At 39.4% G+C, this 18983-nt stretch overlaps 3 protein-coding genes across 9 annotated transcripts in view; 1 reads left to right on the top strand and 2 right to left on the bottom strand.

Annotated features, from left to right (window-relative positions):
• Positions 1–3695: 3695 nt before the first annotated feature.
• On the top strand, positions 3696–7166 carry LOC115771349 (late secretory pathway protein AVL9 homolog). 5 transcript variants are annotated; one of them, XM_030717017.1, is made up of 5 exons: positions 3696–3786; positions 4509–5687; positions 5750–6151; positions 6205–6388; positions 6459–7166. In XM_030717017.1, exons 2-5 carry the CDS (start codon positions 4631–4633, stop codon positions 7048–7050), a joined length of 2235 nt encoding a protein of 744 aa, XP_030572877.1. In that variant the 5' UTR covers positions 3696–3786; positions 4509–4630; the 3' UTR covers positions 7051–7166. The 5 variants fall into 5 exon arrangements, with proteins under 5 accessions (XP_030572877.1, XP_030572882.1, XP_030572878.1 ...); XM_030717022.1 differs by having other exon boundaries at positions 3697–3786; positions 6214–6388; XM_030717018.1 differs by lacking the exon at positions 3696–3786 and adding an exon at positions 4095–4169.
• A 706-nt stretch (positions 7167–7872) lies between these two features.
• LOC115771333 (golgin subfamily A member 6-like protein 22) lies at positions 7873–10232 on the bottom strand. The gene is made up of 2 exons (XM_030716999.1): positions 10060–10232; positions 7873–9983 (listed from the first exon to the last, which is right to left on the bottom strand). The coding sequence occupies exons 1-2, from the start codon at positions 10137–10139 to the stop codon at positions 7997–7999; spliced, it is 2067 nt and encodes a 688-aa protein (XP_030572859.1). The 5' UTR covers positions 10140–10232; the 3' UTR covers positions 7873–7996.
• Positions 10233–10525: 293 nt separating this feature from the next.
• Positions 10526–18983, bottom strand: part of LOC115771305 (solute carrier family 41 member 2) — a 32322-nt gene continuing 23864 nt past the window's right edge. For 2 of the 3 annotated variants that reach the window (XM_030716944.1, XM_030716943.1), the window contains exons 2-8: positions 15325–15674; positions 13523–13847; positions 13310–13456; positions 13093–13240; positions 12116–12321; positions 11897–12045; positions 10526–11834 (exon numbers count right to left, since the gene is read on the bottom strand). In XM_030716944.1, coding sequence (XP_030572804.1) covers positions 11631–11834; positions 11897–12045; positions 12116–12321; positions 13093–13240; positions 13310–13456; positions 13523–13847; positions 15325–15674 — 1529 coding nt within the window. In that variant the 3' untranslated portion in view covers positions 10526–11630. Of the gene's footprint in view, positions 11835–11896; positions 12046–12115; positions 12322–13092; positions 13241–13309; positions 13457–13522; positions 13848–15324; positions 15675–17686; positions 18817–18983 lie in introns of those variants that run through there. The other variant, XM_030716942.1, reaches the window with a different exon arrangement.

Below are 18983 nucleotides of genomic sequence, written 5' to 3'. Positions count from 1 at the left end.
TATATATATAGAGAGTGCACATACATACATACACAAATGTACGCTGACGTCGGATTTAGCTGCCAAATAGCCGGCCTTACTGCACAGCGGCCGTTAGTCCGTTCGTTCGTCTGTCTGTCTGTCTCTCAGTCTGTCCGTCTGTCCGTCTGTCTATAAGTTCGATCTATTCGTCATTGTTCTGCTTTTGATTTTCTTTTGATTTCTTCGTGCAGCATTTTTGCTTAATACCTGAGCAGCATACCCTGCTTGTCTTGCAATTGTCGAAATACTTAGCCAGTTGCGACTGTAAAATCTTCCGATGAATGGGTGTATACTCTTTATACATTCAGGCATTTTTATACCCTGAACTCATTAAAAATGGGTAAAGAGGGTTTAATGTATTTGTGCAAATGTATGTAACAGGCAGAAGGAAGCATCTCCGACCCCATAACGTATATATATTCTTGATCAGCATCAACAGCTGAGTCGACCTAGCCATGTCCGTCTGTCTGTCCGTCCGTATGCATGAACACAAGGATCTCAGAACCTTTAAGAGCTAGAGACTTAAAACTTGGCTGTAGGTCCGCCTAGTGCCCGCGCAGAACGAATTTGTTTCCGATATTTGATAGCTTGCCCCGTTTCCAAGTAATCGTTAAAAATCGATATCGAAATCCTGTTTTTTGAGCAATTTTGGTAAATAATATGAGCTAGAGTCACCAAACTTGACATGTAAGAAGAAGACGGTTCAGGGTATCTCTTAGTCGGGAGCTCCCGACAAGAACCTCCTACTTATTAAAATTAAGTTGTTGCAACCTAATTATTTATAATAATAATAAAGACAACAATAAAACAAATATATATATATAATAATACACGTATTTTTTTTTTTCAATTTCCATAGATATATTGACAATATTATAAAAATTTAGAACAAAAAAAAAACAAACAAGGTTGCTGATAAAATATTAAATATGTAAATATATTAATAAGTAAATATTATAATATTGCCTACGACTACCTTAAGAGAAAAGTTGATTATGTGTAGCTACTTGACTTTACTCAAAATATATTTTTATTTTCTTTTTAAGAAAGAGGAAAAACTATATAAATCGATATTTTTGAAGAGGTTTGCCTTTATACATTAACTAATAGTTATTGTTAAAGCTAACCTCATTAGCAGAACGATTTCAGCTTGTTAAAATTGATGAATAATAATTATGAAATAAGAGCCTAGTATGTTTTTTAAATTTAGAATGTACTCCAGTTATTTTAAATGCGTAAGGTGCCCATATATAATATATAATTAATATAAATGAATAAATAGTTGACATGGCGCTGGACTTGACTCTATGATAAATGAGAATAATTATTCTCGTCATTTCAATTGTGCTCATTATTTGCGTTTTTTGTTTTGCTTAGCATTTCATGCCACTGGGTAAAAGTATATGGTTATTTCTTAAATATAGACCTGCTCGTACATGTGTATCTGTATCTCAACACAAATTGGTGTTAGATTTATAAATACATATGTATGCAAGTCGAATGGATATAGACGGCGCGGGACTCTGAGCAATTTACGAAAAGCTCTTCGTATGGGAAAACACACCTGCAGCAGATCAAGAAACAAAAACTACAAATGGGAGAGCAGAAAGTCGGCTCGGAATTGACCTACTAGATATGCAATTACAATTACATTACGAATGTTAAGATCAAAAAGTTAGTTTTGATCTAATCAAAATGATTTGACTTGCTTACATTTCCAATATCTTATACAATCACATACATACATATACATTAAATGGGGGCTTTAGGAAATCGTAAGCCTAGCTACAAATCGATGTCTTTTTTTTTATGTCAATTTGACAAAAAAGCTCTCAAAAGCACGTAAGCCCCATTTGGTCGGCTTTAGCTGTAGCTACACATACATGTTCACACGTACACACATACATACATTCTTATATCAATTTCATTGAGGGCGTTTCTGTATATGTAAATGTACATTTACCATATGCTAATATTTATAACTTTGAACTTAGAAAGACCAAGCTAAATATTCCAACAATCTGTTTTGCATATAGTATGTGCACGTATGTGCATATGTCAGAAACAATATATGTCATATATACATATATATGTATATATACATACAGTTATATATATTTTAGTTGCCTTCAACTAAATTTCAATTCGCATCATCTTCAACATCAACAAAATCAAGGAAAACAAATAGCAATGTTTCGGGTATTGGTGCTATTTTTGGGGCTCTTGTGTGGGCGAAGATGTGCTCGGCTCTTCTTCGGTTCTATTCGTTTCGACACATACATATCTACATTTTAGGATCGTGCATATATATGCATGTGCGTGGCTTATATGGGTTGTACTACAATGTGTTTAAATATCTATCTATGGGGGCTGCTCTTTATTGCGATTACTTGCAAATCAAACGGATGCACAGAACTTAAACATAAACATACAAAACAATATGTTTCCCATTTGCCATATTTGTATTGTAAATTATATTTTTTCATATGACAACTAAGAAATGTTCAGCACAAGATAAAAGATTATTTGCTTATCTGATTATCTTAAAATCAAAAGGCGCTCTATTAACTTACATTAACTTAGTTTTATTTCGGAAAGCCGGGCTCTTAATCAAACCTATAGGAATAGCATAGAAGGAAGACAGGCAAAGTCCTGTAAACTTGACTATACTATATCCAAGCAAAAAATTTAGGATCTGATAACATTCGTTTGCTTTTTGTTAACTTTAATTTCATTATTGCAGCTTGAATATCAAATCGCAAGTCACATTATGATTCTATTTGTCCAACACACATGGGAGATCACATAATCTGCCCCCAATACACATATTAAATTTAGTCGTGCACATATAAGTAACATGTCTGAAAGGGGGGGAATCTCTTCTACGTTACACATACACACACACACACACACACATATATATATATATATATATATATATATATATATATATATTAAGTATCGTCAGCAGAGTCTATCTAGCCAAGTCTGTTCCTTTTCCTATATTCGGGTCTTTCTGCATAACGTTAAGGTTTATGAACCTCGCTCTAAAATCCACGCCTATTTCTAATATGCATATTGCTGTGTGATATGTTTATACAATAATGACATTTTTGATTTTGAAATATAATAAATCTAATGATTTTATTTCAGTTGGGGCAATACAAATCTGATCAAAGGATATCTCAAAGTCGAATTCTCCTGAAATTTAAAACAGAATAAGAAAATATTATTTTAAGCTCTTTAAATTGTAATTTAAAATATTTATTAGTATGTTACTTTAACAAGTTGTGAATTGCAATGTTCAGATATCAAATATTTGAATATTCTATTTTTTGTAGGCAAAATAGGTTTCTAAATCTCGGTCACTGAAACACATAGGCATGCATACATATGCATATATGTATATAAGCATGTGTGTATAAGGTGCGAAAATGTGAGAGCCTGTGACTCAGACTCATCTCACTTCACTATTCTCAGTTATTCTAAAACTTTTAAATTGTGTTAGGAGTACTCAAAAGATTGTTAGATATTTAATAGAAACTCTGTTTTTGTGTTTATAAATTATATTGATGTTTTAGAAAAGCAAACATATTTTGTAACAAACAACAATTCGTTGTGTGTCAAATTTAGAATATATACTTGCGGCGTTCGATTTAAAAATAAGTTCAACCAAATTAAACGAAATGAAAAACAGCAAAAAATAAAACATTTAAGAATGAAATTATAGACAGCAAACAAGAAAACTATAGAAAATCGCGTAAAGTAAGCACGGATTACACATTTCAGAAATATATTTAACTACTCCGCCTACTACTTACATTACTTACTGCATACTTATTTAAAGAAAGCATTTTTATCTTTAATTATGTGTTCCTTCATTCTTTATATTTCCATAAATTCGCATATACATATACATGGAGTCAACTCTATATACTTAATTTTGCTTTATAACGTTTTCAACAATCAACATATTTGAACCTTTGACTAAAACGTTCCCATTTTGTTCCCATCGCCAAAAATGACTCATTGATTACAAAGTTAATATTTTCTGTTATTGCTAATAAAATACGCGTTAAATTTAAAATTTTCAATGTAACACACCCCTTTTATGTTTTCTCGTTGTGATGCCTCAGATTCAGAATGCCGTAAGTCTATTGTTTTAGTTTAGTTTTTATATGTGCATGCAGAGTATATATAGTTAAGCAAAAAATGGGCAACATGTAACGGCCTAACCACATTGTTGTCAAGTACATTCGATAATTGGCAATCGAATATCGGTTAATTGTAACCATAAATGTATCGCACTCATCACTTATCGGCCAGCCACCACAGCCTTTTGTCGATAGCCCCGCAGCTCTATTTGCAAATTTTGAAGAACAACGAAATAAGATATCTTACATACACATACACACGTATGTACGTGTGATTTACGTTATTGTTTGGTGCGTTGTTTTATTTTTGCCTAATACTTTTGTTTGACCCAGTGACGCAGCAAGGAAACACATCCGTTTCCACCTCCCCACCAGCATTCGTTGTTGTTGTTCCTGTCTGACTGGCGCATCTGTCGCAAAATTTTATAAAGTTTGCGTGACGTTTAAAGGTAAACATGGCCAGCGAGCCAGAGAACAAGCCGCCTATACTGCACATTCTGGTCGTCGGCTTCCATCACAAACTAGGCTGCCAGGTGGAGTTCTCTCATCCGCCGCTAATCGCCGGCTCAACTGGTCGCAACGAATGCCCGTCCGGCTGGAAGTATTTACCCACTTTGGCCCTACCGGATGGCTCGCACAATTTCATGGAGGACACCGTATTCTTCAATCTGCCCAGTCTGTTCGAGCCAGCGGCAAGTATTTACGGTGTATCCTGTTATCGCCAAATCCCCGTGGAGAAGCTCAAAATACGCACCGCGGACGTGACCCGCAGCACCGTACAAAAGTCAGTATGCATATTGGCACGCCTACCCATCTATGGCTATATTGAGGTGAAGCTGGCGCTTATCGCCGACGCCTTCTTTGACCAGGGCGACTTTAGCTGCACTGAGCTGCTCGTGAAGGCGTACCAGCAGTTGAATGCCTGTCTACTGGACGAGGAGACGCACCGTCCGCTGCGCCATTTTCATGTGGGTCTCCCGCTGCGCGAGATTGTGCTTCACTGGCGTCACAAGACGCTGATGCTCTTCAAATTGCTTCTGCTGCAGCGGCGAGTTGTCTGCTTTGGCTCCCCGGTGCGCGGCATGTGCGTGCTTATACTGGGCATGGCCTCGCTGATACCACGTTTGTTGGAGAAGGGCTTCCAGGAGGTGGCCTGTGTGCGCACCTCACGCCCACTCTCGCCGATGCCTGATTTTACAGACTCGCTGCAGCGCGAAGCAGAGGCCGAGGCCGAGGCTGAAGCCGATGTCGTAGCGGAAGCGGAGGACCTAACGCTGGTTTCGTCGGCAGCCTCTGCTGGCTCACAGTGCTGCAACAGCAGCGGCAACACCTCGCCACATACAACTCCAAACTCACAATCACAGGACTCTAGCTGCCCGACTACGACGCCAACGCACCACGAGCTGCAGCGCGCTGACTCAACGGAAAGCGGCAGCCACGCCGGCGGCGGCAGCAAACGTAATGGACGCAGCAGCTCATTGACTCGCGAGGCAAGCGTCGACACCTTGGCCTGTAAGTTTAATCGCATTTGCCAAAAAACTACCCAATTGCTTACCCCCAATTATTTTTGGTAGCTAATCTGGCCGCGCTCTGCGCCATCAATCCTAACGATTATCGAGCACCTGTCAGCATTTTTGCAAGCGGAAACCTGTGCCTGCCCTACTTGTCGCTACCATACATGGACCTACTCAGCGATCCAATGGTGCTCTCCTATATCATTGGCACCTCTAATGTGCTGTTTCAGCAAAAGCGCCAGCTGGCTGATGTGCTCGTCGATATCGAGGCGGCTAATTTGGATGCACACGATCCGGAGCTGCGGCGCCAGCTGGTGCTCAGCACCGAGGACCTGCGCTTCATGGACTATATACTGAAACACGTACAAACGCCCAAAGAGGATGCCGAAGGCAGCGAATATTGGATTCGTGAGCAGTTCCAGGGTTACATATTGGCGCTCCTCCGGACTGCGGTGGCACCTGGTAAGTCGAAGTTGGGTTTCATCGGCTCAAGCTGCATCAGATTATCCAATTAGTTTCCTTAGATATCAAGGACAATGATCACTTCAATCCGCACTTCATGAACGCTTTTAAGCGCACCCAATGCTACCAGGAGTGGTTCGATGTGCGGCCGGATACCGAATTTTTCGATGCGCTGCCCGCTGGACATCCATTTGCAGGCACTCTGTCCGTGGCGGACATGAAGCTGAAGCTGGCACAGTATGTAAACAGCAAACGCAGGAATTGAATTGATGAACCTAATTGTATATTGTATTTATTGTTTGTACAGAACCATGCAGAACAGCGAAAGCGGGCGAAAGATTAATCAGGCGGTCAATAACACTAGCCGAGCCGTTGGCGGTGCCATCTCGCAGGCCAAAGGGGCCTTCTCCAGCTGGTGGTCATCTATAACGACTGCACCCGCTAATAGCACAGGCGGCACTGCCTCCGGCTCTGGTGCCAGCAGTGATAGCAGTCAAGTCCACAGTCTGAGTCACATTGACGAGGGTATTGACGGCGCTGCGGCATCGCAACAGCCGCAAGAGATCTCAGTTACATTCCAAAATCACAAGGACGAGGCCGAGCTGGATGTGGCTGGCGTCAGTATACACATGGCTAGCCAAATATGTGAGGAGAGTCTAGAAGAAGCGCACGAGTCAACTGATAGCTCACCGCAAAAGTCGCAGGGCATCGTCGAGATTGGCAGAGAGGCGGAGCTGCTTGACAAGGTCAGCCAAGAGCATGCAGCAACAACAACAACTCCAGCAACTACCCAAGCACAATCTCAACCACTTCGTACCGGCTGTGGCGGTGATCTGGCTATTTCAAGCGGCACAGCTTCTGCTGTGGAACGCAACAATGGCGATGTTTTCATAGTTTGAGCAACAATCTCACAAATGCAACAGACACAACCACCACCAACAACACACACACACACTCACACACCAAATTCTGTATAAATTACCTAAGCTAAACTATACATACTTATTTATTACAACAATGTTGTTTCAGTGCATTTTTGTTCCGTTTCGCATTACTCAAATTGGCCAAAAATTATATATTATATTATGTATGTGTATTCGTATGTATGTAAGCCACCCAATAATCCTCACCCACTCCCCGAAAGGCCCAACCCCACACGTGCTCGTATATGTAAACAGTACAATGTAAAGCAAAACCTAAACCGTACCAAGTGCAATTTATAACAATATAATCCAAATATTTAATCTGTGTGGCAATAACTAGACGAGAATCCAAAGCAAGCGATTGTAGCACCACTCTCTCTTTCTCACTCATATTGATAGTTTATAGAGTATTTTGCAGTCGGCCTTGCAAGCAGCTATTCAGCCCAACTATTTCTGTACCTGTGTGTACAATCTAATTGAAAGCCGTTTACGGGCTTGACTTACCAAATTATTCTATGCAATAATTTAAACATTCATCTTATAATACATATAATGGAAATAATTATTTCATTTGTACGTTTTCCATACAAATTAAAGAGTTATTGAATTGAATAAATTATAAAACTTGCTATATTATTATATTTGTCTAAATATTTTAAAGGGTAGAAAGACAGCAACTATATGAAATATGAGTAAAGAGACAGAAGATTGGATATGCCTGTATTCATTTAACAGTTGATGTTTATCAAAAATATATTTTTACTATCCATTTCAATAAATAACATTATTACCATGAACAAATCAAAGACATCTTAGCAAAAACTTGAAGGTGTGTATAATTTATGATATATACCTGTTGGCAATAACATACTCAGTTTTTATAACTTATTCCATGAAACATTCTAAGCAACATACTAGTTAATTAATTAATTTTAGCATTTTTAAATACTTCATTCAGCTCGTCTTCAAATGGCGGCAACTCGATGCTTTCGAGCTCCATTTTTAGATTGGCCAGTTTGAGCTCGTTTTGCTTATAAATCGCATTGAATTCTTTGAGCTTCTCCTCGCCATTTGCCAGGGTCTCTTGGTATTTCTTAAGAAAATCGTATCTGGCGCACAAACGCTCCTGTTGTCGGCGTTCAGCATCGCTGAGGGTTTCCTCATTCTGTTGTCTTTTGTTTTCCAAGAGCTCAGTTAGTTCGCGATGTTCCCGCTGAAGTTGCTCGACCTTTACACTGAGTGCAAGCCTGCGTTCCTCCAATAGGTGTTGATTCTGTGCCCACATGGAGCTGTTGGTCTTAAAGTTCTGATGCAGTTGCGCCAATTGCTGCTCATATGACTGAATCTGTGTATTTAACTGGTTAAGTTCAACATCAAGATTTCTATTTTGAAGCGTTAATTCGGCAATGTTCTGCTCCAGATGCCGACGCCGCTCCTCGTGCTGGGCGCCACGCTTATCCAGCAATGCGAGCAGTTTGGTCAGACGCCGATTGCGTGCCTGAATGTCGGAATGCTGTGGTGGCAGCGGCAATACCAACTCCAGTTTCTCCTTCTCGCTGGCGCTGCATATGTCCGAGTCAAGACCAATGTTTTGCGCGTGTGTGTTAAATTTCTCCACCTTGTCCAGCAAATGCTTCTTGGCACGCGACAGTCGGACCTGCTGATTGTAGCCGCGCTCAGTGAATTCGCGCATTTGCCGCTTATAGAATTGCTCCTCATTTTCCAGATCGTTCAACAGCACCTTCATACGCTGGAACTCTTCGGCTGAGCACTTTTGTTTGCCCACTTCGCGGTGCAGTTGCTGTCGCTCCTTGCGCAGTACCAACATTCTGTCGGCATTTTGGGCACTACGCGCACATAGCTGCTCAATCTGGTCACGGTATTCCTTAGTATTGTTTTGCATGGTTTGCAGATCAAACGCCAGACGCTGATCCTGGGCTCTTAACTGTTCCAGCTGCTCCTGATTGTTATTGGTATGCAGCTGCAGCTGATCCTCCAGCTGCTGCAACTCCTTTTGCTGGCATGTGACGTCCGCGTCCAGAGCTGCCGTATCAGGCAAGTCACAAAGGCTTTTTATGATGCGATCGCTACTCTCGCGCTTTAGCACCGCATACTCTTCCAACTTTTGCTTGTCCCACACAGCAAAGCAGTCCGCCGCTCTGGTGAAAAGCAACTGAATCGTCTCCTCGTTGAGCATCACGCTGCTTGCCTGTGTGTCAGATAGGGCCATGGAATCGAGGGTGTTCTGCACATAGCTGGGCTGTTCACTGGTCTCCATGAAGGGGAACTCCTCGTATTGGCCAGATGCCTGCTGCTGAGCTGGCGACGGCGGCGCGAAGTCCTTGAGGAAGTCAAGCATAACGACGACATGGCCAAACGAGTGCTGTGTGGTCGGTGTCATTAGCCAGGACTTGTTCACCTGATACGGATAATTGAGCTTATGCAAGGCTCTCGTTATATCCTCAACATGATTGGTTCCCACGCTGATGCGATTGCGCCAAATAAATTGCAGGAAAAAGTTTACAATGCCCACAAATTGTTTCATCGTCATTTGGCGAAGTGCCGAGCCACCTCGGCTAAAGAACTCGTTGGGAAAGCCTTGCAGAGCATGAATCTGTGCCATTTCATCCAAATATTCAGCTATAAGCTGCGACTGCTCCTGCACCCACTTCTTATCCGTGTGCAGCACCACAGGCCGCTCCACCGACGATGCCTGCCGATGCCGCAACGGTGTCACGCTGTTCCTATTGACATTGGCCACACTCCGCTTTGTTGTGGGTGGCGGACCCGTGCGAAGTGGCGTGCCACGATCCCGATCCTGGCTGAACTGCCGTGACTGCGGCTGCCAGTTGCTGTGAAGCATCTGACTTGGTTTGTGTGCGGATGACGTTGTGCTGCGTAGCTGCGTCCTGAGTATAATAGTAAGACACACGAAACAGAAAAACTTCAATTCAATATCCTCTATTGTATACCACATCAACTTGCCTTGTTTGCCGCTTGTTAGGGACGTTGCCATCATCCCGGGCGTCATCATGAAACTCTGAGGTCCGTCGTGGGCGGTACATATTCTAATAACAATATAAGCCCACACAGTATTCAATTGGAGCAAATACATCCAAACAAAAAACTAACTCGAAATTACTTTTCTGTTTAGCGCGTCAGTTGCTTTGAAATTTGGCATTGATGCGACAATGGCTTCCCCATCACTGCGCGATATCGATATATCGATATCACCTCTGCGGCTAAGCAACGATCTTCAGGGCTGCAGCAAGTTGCAAATTAGGGTGTACAAAAACCGATATTCTCTAAAAATGGCGCGCCCTGTTTAAATTTTGGGCCGTTATAAAATAAAATGCACTTTTTGTTAATGTCGTTCTTTCGTTTATTCCAACATATTAAATAATTTTAATTATTGTTTCGTTCGTTGGACAATAATCATGCTATTTTTATGTATTACATTAATTTATAATTATTATTTTAATTAAATATCGATCACATTTCCTTTCAGAACGTCTCATCTTTCCCTGTTCGCTTCACATAACGCACAAACAATATAATAATTAGATACATTATAATTTTACATTCTTAATTTTCAATACATACAAATACACAAATGTGTTCAACTTAAAATATTTTTTACAAATAAAAAAAAAAAATAATATACACCTATGCTTTTTAACAGGGGCAATAAATAATAATATGGTTTTATTGTTGTTTTTGGGAGGTGCGCATAGCAAAAAAAAAAATGGATTGCTTATATAAGGGGAAAAAACACATGTTTAAAACAATAAAGCGAGACTTGCAAAAATCAAATCTGCGCTAATACTATAAATTGTATCATATAAAAATTAAGTAGGCCATATTAAAGACTATTTTAGTGTACAATTTATATAGTTTAGATGCTTAAAGAAAACTAGGCACCATCAGAACACAAACAATAAAAATGAAAATTCCTATATTGTTTGGTTTGATGTTTTACACTATTGTATGAACTTTGCTTCTCTCGTTTTGGAGAAGCTTATTTATATATGTATAATATTGTCCTAAAAGCCTTAAAAAATATTACGCAGCGTCCTGCCATGTGGCTGACCAAGCCAACACAGGGCAGACCTTCAAAATTTACAATATACTCGGTACATAATATCTTGGTAGAGCAAAGGAACACAAGCAAAAGCCATGTGAAAGCTACAAAAAAGGGGAATCATCCTCAACATTCGAAATATTTTAAAAATATTTGCATAGGTCTTTTGTCTATTTGTTTTGGGTTTGATGTAGTCTAGTGTTGTTGTTGTTTTTCTTCTTTTTTTTGTTTTTTTGTTTTGTGTATTGTATTATGTGTGTGGTTTTGGTGTTTATCTTTGTGTATGCAGACATGTATATACGTTCAGTTTCTATGTTAGAATTTAGGTACGTTACAGTTCTTTGTATTATGTTGCTGCATCTGCAATTTCATATCATTCTCAATTATCATTATCCTATTGCGTGCTAACTAAGAAACTGGGCACCATCGAAAACGATGCGGCCCCACAGCTAAATTATGTATGTTGGCTTTGTCGCTAGTTGGGCGCATTCAGTGTGTCCAAATTGGAGCCATATTGTTTGTTCACCGACATCGTAAAAAGCCAGGCGACAGCCAGCAAGCTGCTACCCAGTAGATCACCAAGCGCTGTCAGATATGGTATAGCCGAATTGTCCGGATCGATCTTCCATTTCCACATTGCGTGCACAATGATATGCGCAATGTAGAGCAACATCATCACCTGTTGGCAATATATAAAAATAGTTTAGTTAAGTTCTTTTAAAGGAGACTACTCAAACTTACCTGTATCAAACTGGCGATCAAATAGGATAACATAAATACCCACGTTACGGTAGTCGTGCTCATGTTTATATAATCGGCCGCAAAGATGAACAATATATTGCCGGGTATGGACATGGCGATGAGAATGCGTGCCGTCTTAGCATAGGGCACTGTGCGTAAAATTGAATAAGTATAATTTAGCAAACATAGTTGCATAGAGTTGTGTGCTGGCCAACTTACCGCCCTTGAAGAGTGCTCGCCACGGCCACTCGACGATCTTTGTGTGCGGTGGTATAATGCCAATAATTGAGCTTTGATGCAGCATTGTGGATATTTTGCTGGCCTGCACTGACACCAGATTGCCGCCAATGCCGTTAATAATCGGCTGGAAGACCACAAAACCTGTGAAGACCTCCACAGCGGCGTCCAATACGAGACCACCGAGCCTGCAAAATGTAAATAAAAAGAAACAACGGTTTTTAAGATTATTAAAGCTCTACGTAAGCATGTAAGATCTGTTCAATTCTCTGCTAAGAATCTGAAAAAACTCTGCACATTATAGATATAAGCCATATAAATATATATAATGAGCTCAGAGCTCTCAATTACTGATTAAATTTAAATTTTGGTCTTTCCCATGCAACAATCTCAGCCCGAACCCCAAGGAGCATATCACTATTTAAAGGTGACTTGGCATGTCTTTTATCTCAAGTTTGAAACCGTCTAGACAACCTCAAGTAGCATACAAGTCATTAAACCTATTAAAACTAAGCATTAAATGCCCGATAATTTATAAAATCGTTAATAATATATGCTTATATAATATAGGTGTATTAATACCCGTGTTGTCTATAAATAAACCAAGTTTGGCCAAAACTGGGCCGCGCTGACCGCCACGTTGCGAGTCAAGGACAACAAAAAACAATGGACATTGGCTAAGCTGGCGATTTGCAGCCTTATAAATAATGAGAAACAAATAAAAATAAAATAAAGCGATCAATCAAAAAGTGTTGCCAAATTTAGCACACCTAATGCCGCATGCTGAACATGAATTGGCACAAATTACAAAGTATAGAAATAGAAGCTCAAATTGTGCTTATCACGGCCCAATTCAGGCGGCAAGCACCAAGCACCCAAGAACCAAGTGCACTTCACAACAGACTGAGTGACTGAATGCGAGTGAGAAGATGATATTTAGAAATGTAGATAGATCTTACCCGCTGATGCAGAGCGCTGATAGCACTGGAACCCAACCGCTCTTTAACACCGGCCGTGTATACTCATTTTTCAGCACAATGACGACCCACATGGGCAGCAGTATCAGATAGCAGGTAACCACAATGAAAGTGATCCACAAATGGGTCTCTGCAGCGGAGAGAAGACGTTAGAGCAAGTGCTTTAGCAGCTTTATAGAAGAGAGTGGGGGCAACATACTTATATTCTCATAGAGTAGCGAGGCAATGAAAGACAGCAAACTGATCGAGACAACATCACCAATAGAGGCAGCCAGCGGCGTGGCCAGGTTGTCCGGATTTAGGCGATACTTTTGGGAGAATAGAATCACAGCCACCAGCACAAAATCTGCAATGTCATTAAAATATATATGTTAAACAAGGCAAAAGTTTGGACTCAGCATGTTAAGCTTACCCAGGACAAAACACGACGAGGTCGCCGTAAACATGGCCGATGCGGTCAACAGCATCACATTCTCAAAGTAAAAGTTACCGGTCATGGCTGCGCCCACACTTGTGGCAAACATGGCAACCAGAAAGGAAGCAACTGTTGCCTGCACCTGCACCAATGCAATGTTTCCGACAATCATCCGTATCACATTCGATCGCGCTGTCATATTGCCCAAATTGACCTGCGTTGAGAGTCGAGAGGCGAGGCACATGTCCAGATTACCTTTTAGGCCAAGCAGCGCCGGCACCAGTATGAACAGCTCGCTAACATTCTTGAAGACGTACCATTTCTGCGATCACAAAGCACCATATAAATTAGTTGGTTGCCTAATATAAAGTAGCCATCATAAAGTATAATGCATTGGCCGCGATTTATGGCTACACATAAATAGCGATTATAAATCTGATTGTGACGTCATTATCAAATCAGGCAAGGCTGGCCCAGGTTATATATACATATACACATGCTATATATATTATTTTTTTTTTTTCTGGTATCAGTTCGGTTCGTCTTTTATCATATTTTGCTGGAAGCTCGAGTTGGGTATATGCCGCCTGTAACTGGACCAGCGGTAAGCTTATACCAGAATTTTTAGGCTAATTAGCGGCCAAATAAATATTTATTAAGTGCTGAACGTTATTTTTTTTTTTTGGCTCATATGTATACATATTCATAAGATATTCATGTCGAACCTTATAAAGAAATGTATATATATATATAATTATTTATTGGCATCGGATTTAAGCTGAGTTATTGTCTTCCCCAGAGAGCTCATGAACCTTTAAGGTGTTATTGATCTAACTAAATCATTCAACTTTTGCTTGGATTTTAGAGTCGTTTTATAAAAAGTCTATATGAAGCCTATTCCTATTATGCAATTTCCAAGAAAATGGTTAAAAAAGATGTAGAATAGGCGAATAAATGCCTTCTCGACTTTTTGATTATCAAGTGAGACTCAAGCTGAGACTTTGCAGTGTTATTTTCGGGGTGTAAATATGAACAAAATATTTTTGACTTTAGCCTTGTAAGTATTCAAATTTAGCTATTTAATTAAAAAAATATAAAATCTATAAGAACCGTTTATGGCCCATTCAAGGAGTCTTCAAGAATCGAATCTTTATTCATTTACTTCTATTTGGACTCAATTTGAACAACTTTCTTTTGCGCAGCTGATGATTTTGCGTCTAATTAAGGACAATTGGGAATCAACATTAAAATCGAGCATAGGCAGGGATTGTAGAATTAAATGTAAGTGAATTGTAGTCAAGTTAAATTGTTTGCAAGTGCTGAAAATTAATTTAATTAGATGCTGATTTAGAAACTGCTGCAGTGCAGCTGGTGTCGTGTCTGTGTTTCTTTTGTCAAATTTTCTCAGGCCTGGGGATGGTAACGAAAACAAATTTGTTTAGCTTGTGTCTGATTCGGATTGTTGCTTTGTAATGTGTAATTTTAATGAGCCGACGGAGTAACAGTCATTAGATTTTACAATTTAATTTGCGTGTCATTTTAATTGTCCGCACCTCTTTTATCTACATCACGGCACTTGCGCAATGTCAATGGGGCAATTTATGAGATTAATCAGTTCACTTAGAGATTGAGCGAGAGAGGGAGAGGGCGCGTAGAGAGAGTGGAGAGGGGGAAAGAGATTTCCATTAGCTAATCAACGAACCGAACTTACAAACCATTAACCAAGCCGTGACACTCAGTGCCGAAGCACGGCACATTTTGATAATGCGTCGATTTAATGGAATTATCAACATATTTACCTCGACGCGGCCAAGCACAATGCCCGCTCCGATAGTTCCAATGCCGGCCAGGAAAAACGGTATGGACACCTGCAGCAATATGGTTTGCCATTTCTCTTGTTTGATGCCGGGTCGATTCAGTGCCAACTTCTCCTCGGAGCTGCCGTTGATGCCAGCAATGCTGGATGCATCCGCTGCCAGGGCGCCTAAGCCGCCATGTCCGCCTCCGCCTCCACCTCCTCCGCCGCCGTTGCCGCCGCCACCCGCCGCACCTGGATCCGGTTCGGAGGATGCTATGGACGTCGTGATGATTGAGCTTAGTGAACCAGTTGTCGAATGTGGAAGGCCGGACAACTTCTCATTGTCGGGGTCTGTGCAATATGGGGGTGGAAGAAACAGAAATGGAAAGAGACAAATATGCAGTTAGTTAGGGGATATCTAGCTACAGTTTCTAACTGTGTATCTGTGTACGTGTGTGTGTGTATGTGTGTGTGCGTGTGTGGCATGCAACTAAAGTCAAGAGCGTTGTGCAATTAGCAAGGCAATTAATTACCATTACAATAAAAGACGAGCATTACTTATAAGCGCTACCCTATACCCTATCCCCTAAAAATATGTTTAAAAATGCGATTGTTGATGTTATGTTTTTTTTTGTTGCTCGGTTAAACGAGTTTTTAGCTGCCAAGTGAATAGAACAATTGTTGTTGTTGTTTTTTTTTTGTTTTTTTTTTTTTTTTGTTTGCGCCAAGTTAATAAATTACAAATCGTTCGTCCATAAAAGCGCAGACAACAAAACAAACAAACAACTACAGCAACAAATAGCATGCAATAATAATTAAAGATTTTATGTGTTTATCATCTATTATAAACATGCATACGAATTGCGATTGTGCGATTGTAAAATAAGACAATATAATAAAACCAAATACAAAAAAAAAAAAATACATCAAATGAAAAAATCTCTGGCGCAAAATTTTAATTGATGCTCCTTTGAATAATCTATTAAAATACATCGAGTTATCATACAATGTTGGTTAGTGTAATTGTTGCTGTGCTCTATGTTAATTGTGTAATTGAGTGTATGTGTGTGTGTGCGTGTGTGTCTATTATGATGCGACATTAGTTTAAACATTTTGAAAGAAATTATGCATAAGCATTGCAATAGATTGTAGAAAATGTAAGATCGGTAAGACCGAAGCTGTTAATGCCCTTACAGAGTATTCATAATAGCTACTCAGTTCTATTTGTAGTCATATCATGTTAAAAGTCTTATAAGACGTAAGCCACACATCCAATTAGATTAAAACTAAACTGAAACTAAACTTACTAAACTAGTCCTAAAATTTCATTTATGATTCTTGCTTTTTTTCAGTTAAAATATAAAATTAAAAAAAAATATATATATATATATATAGAAAAAAATGTTTAACTTAAGCTTTAAGATTAAAAACAAAACAAATTGAATTTTCATTGCTAAAAGTTGTTCAAAGTTTTGAGACTATGTTTTTACCTAATTATCAAATATGTGTTTCTTTTGAACTTAATGTTTGTATTTATATTGAAATTTCAAGCTATTAAAAGTAGGTATATCAAACTGACTGGGGCTTAAGCTATACTAAATAAATCTACATATTTGATTTTTGAAAATCGAGATAAAGTATTTAAGGGACACGATTAAATAGTGCATATAAACATAGCATTCTGTTTAGGCTGTAAGTTTTAAAATTAAAATTAAAATATATTAAGAGAATATCAAATGTAATCTATTCATTATATTATTCTTGAACTAACTGGCTCGCTTCAGAGTACTATGTGGCTAGTCTGTCAGTCTAATCTAGCCTAAGCTTAAGTCAAATTTGGCTGATAAATAAAATTCTACGAACTGCTATAAGTTACCATGTTCTGATTTAGATAGCAGTAAGAAATACTTATAGCTCGATATGCTAGACAGTCGGACGATGGGTATGTAGATAAGTATGCATATGAATATATAAAAAACTATCAAGACTCTGCATGGCTTAAATAAGGACTATATAAACTAAGCAATTATAGTATAAAATGCTTAAAATAGATGAAAGAGAGTTAGAGACAACAAAAGAGAGGAAAATAGAAAATATGCTTATAAAAGAATAGAGCCGAAGAGCTCCGATATGGCGGGGAGAAAAAAGAGAGAAACGGGGCAATCGTACTCAGTACCCAGCACACTTGACGCAGCAGCACAGTTATCGCTATCGTAATCGTTATCGTTATCGTTATCGGCAACTGATCTATAATGCCTACATACAGCAATGATAATGATGATGATAATGATAATGATAATGATGATGATGAGACGATGCTGCTGCCGTTTGCTGCTGCCAACTGATTTGTCGTCGTCACTCACCGTTTCCATTGTAGATGGTAAATAACTTGTATTTATCATCCAAGGCCGCATCTAGCGGTGTTGTTGTGGTCATTGTTGACAATTGTTGTTGGTATATTGGTGGCGTGGCATATGGTGAGGACGTTGATGATGTGTTATTGTTGTTATTGTAGCTGTTGTTATTATTGTTGTTTTGGTTGTTGTTGGTATTGGTGTTGGTGTTAGGGTAATTGTTGTTGTTCGTATTAATATCGATGGTTGTGGACAATGACGGCGGCGCGACACCATCATCAGCCCCAAATTCGGCGGCATCATTGTGGGCGGCATATGTGGAAAGTCGTCGCACATTCAACGGTGAGAGCGCAGGTTTCTGTCTCTGCTTCAGCTCATTTGGTATGGTTGGGCTGGGTGGTGTGTGGAATGCGGTGTGCTGGTTGTTGTCTGTGCTATGGTCTGTATTTTGATTGTGTTGCATGTGTGTTGTTTGATGTTCGTTCGGTTGCGACATTTTTGCATTGATCGCTAGTGTGTGTGTTAGTGTAAGTGTTGTGTGTCTGTGTGTGTGTGTGTGTGTTATTGTTTTTTTTTTTTACTTGTTTTACTAGCTGGGCCTAAAGCGTGCGCAGCAACAGCTTAAGTCAAAGCCAAAAATGCAGCTGTATTTATTTGATTGTTGTTGTTTTTGTGAGTATTCTCAGTTGCACAATGGAAATTCATTTAGATAACTAGAATTCAAACTAAACAAGAAAAAACAAGAATACTTGCAACTAATTGGGGTGCAATTATATATATATTTATGCGTATATATGTATTGGGGAGCTTCTGCTTTTTTTTTCTTTATGCTGCTTCAAAGTTTTGGCATATTTGCATTGTGCAAAAGGTTCTCGATTGGAACTATCACTAAACGAAATTGAAAATATCACAATTTTTATTGACTTCCTTTACAAAGGTTAAATAAATAAATTAATAAATTATTGATGAATGCGCGAGTCTATTGTGATTATGGAGTTTTGAAAGTTTTTTGGAAAATGTTTAAGGAATATAAATTGAATAAAAATGTTATTGAAAAAACCAAAGCCCTTTGGTTTACATTGTATGTGAGTGTGTGTTGGGTTTGTCTTGTGTGTGTGTGTTGTGTGTGCGTTGAGTGTGTGTGTTAACTTGTGTGTGAGTCTGTGTGTGTGTATGTGTGGTGTGTGTGTAGGGTAAGGCGTCCTGTGTGCTGTGTCCAGTTCGTTATTGTGCGTCCTGTTCTTCGAGGCGGGTGTGGGTTGGCGGATATTAAATATTTGAAGGACTAAAAGGACAGAGCTTTAGT

The sequence above is a fragment of the Drosophila novamexicana genome, unplaced genomic scaffold (assembly GCF_003285875.2).
Source record: "Drosophila novamexicana strain 15010-1031.04,08,12 unplaced genomic scaffold, DnovRS2.1 tig00000068-arrow-arrow-pilon, whole genome shotgun sequence".
Taxonomy (NCBI): Eukaryota; Metazoa; Arthropoda; class Insecta; order Diptera; family Drosophilidae; genus Drosophila; species Drosophila novamexicana.
This window is presented reverse-complemented; position numbering and strand designations above follow the sequence as displayed.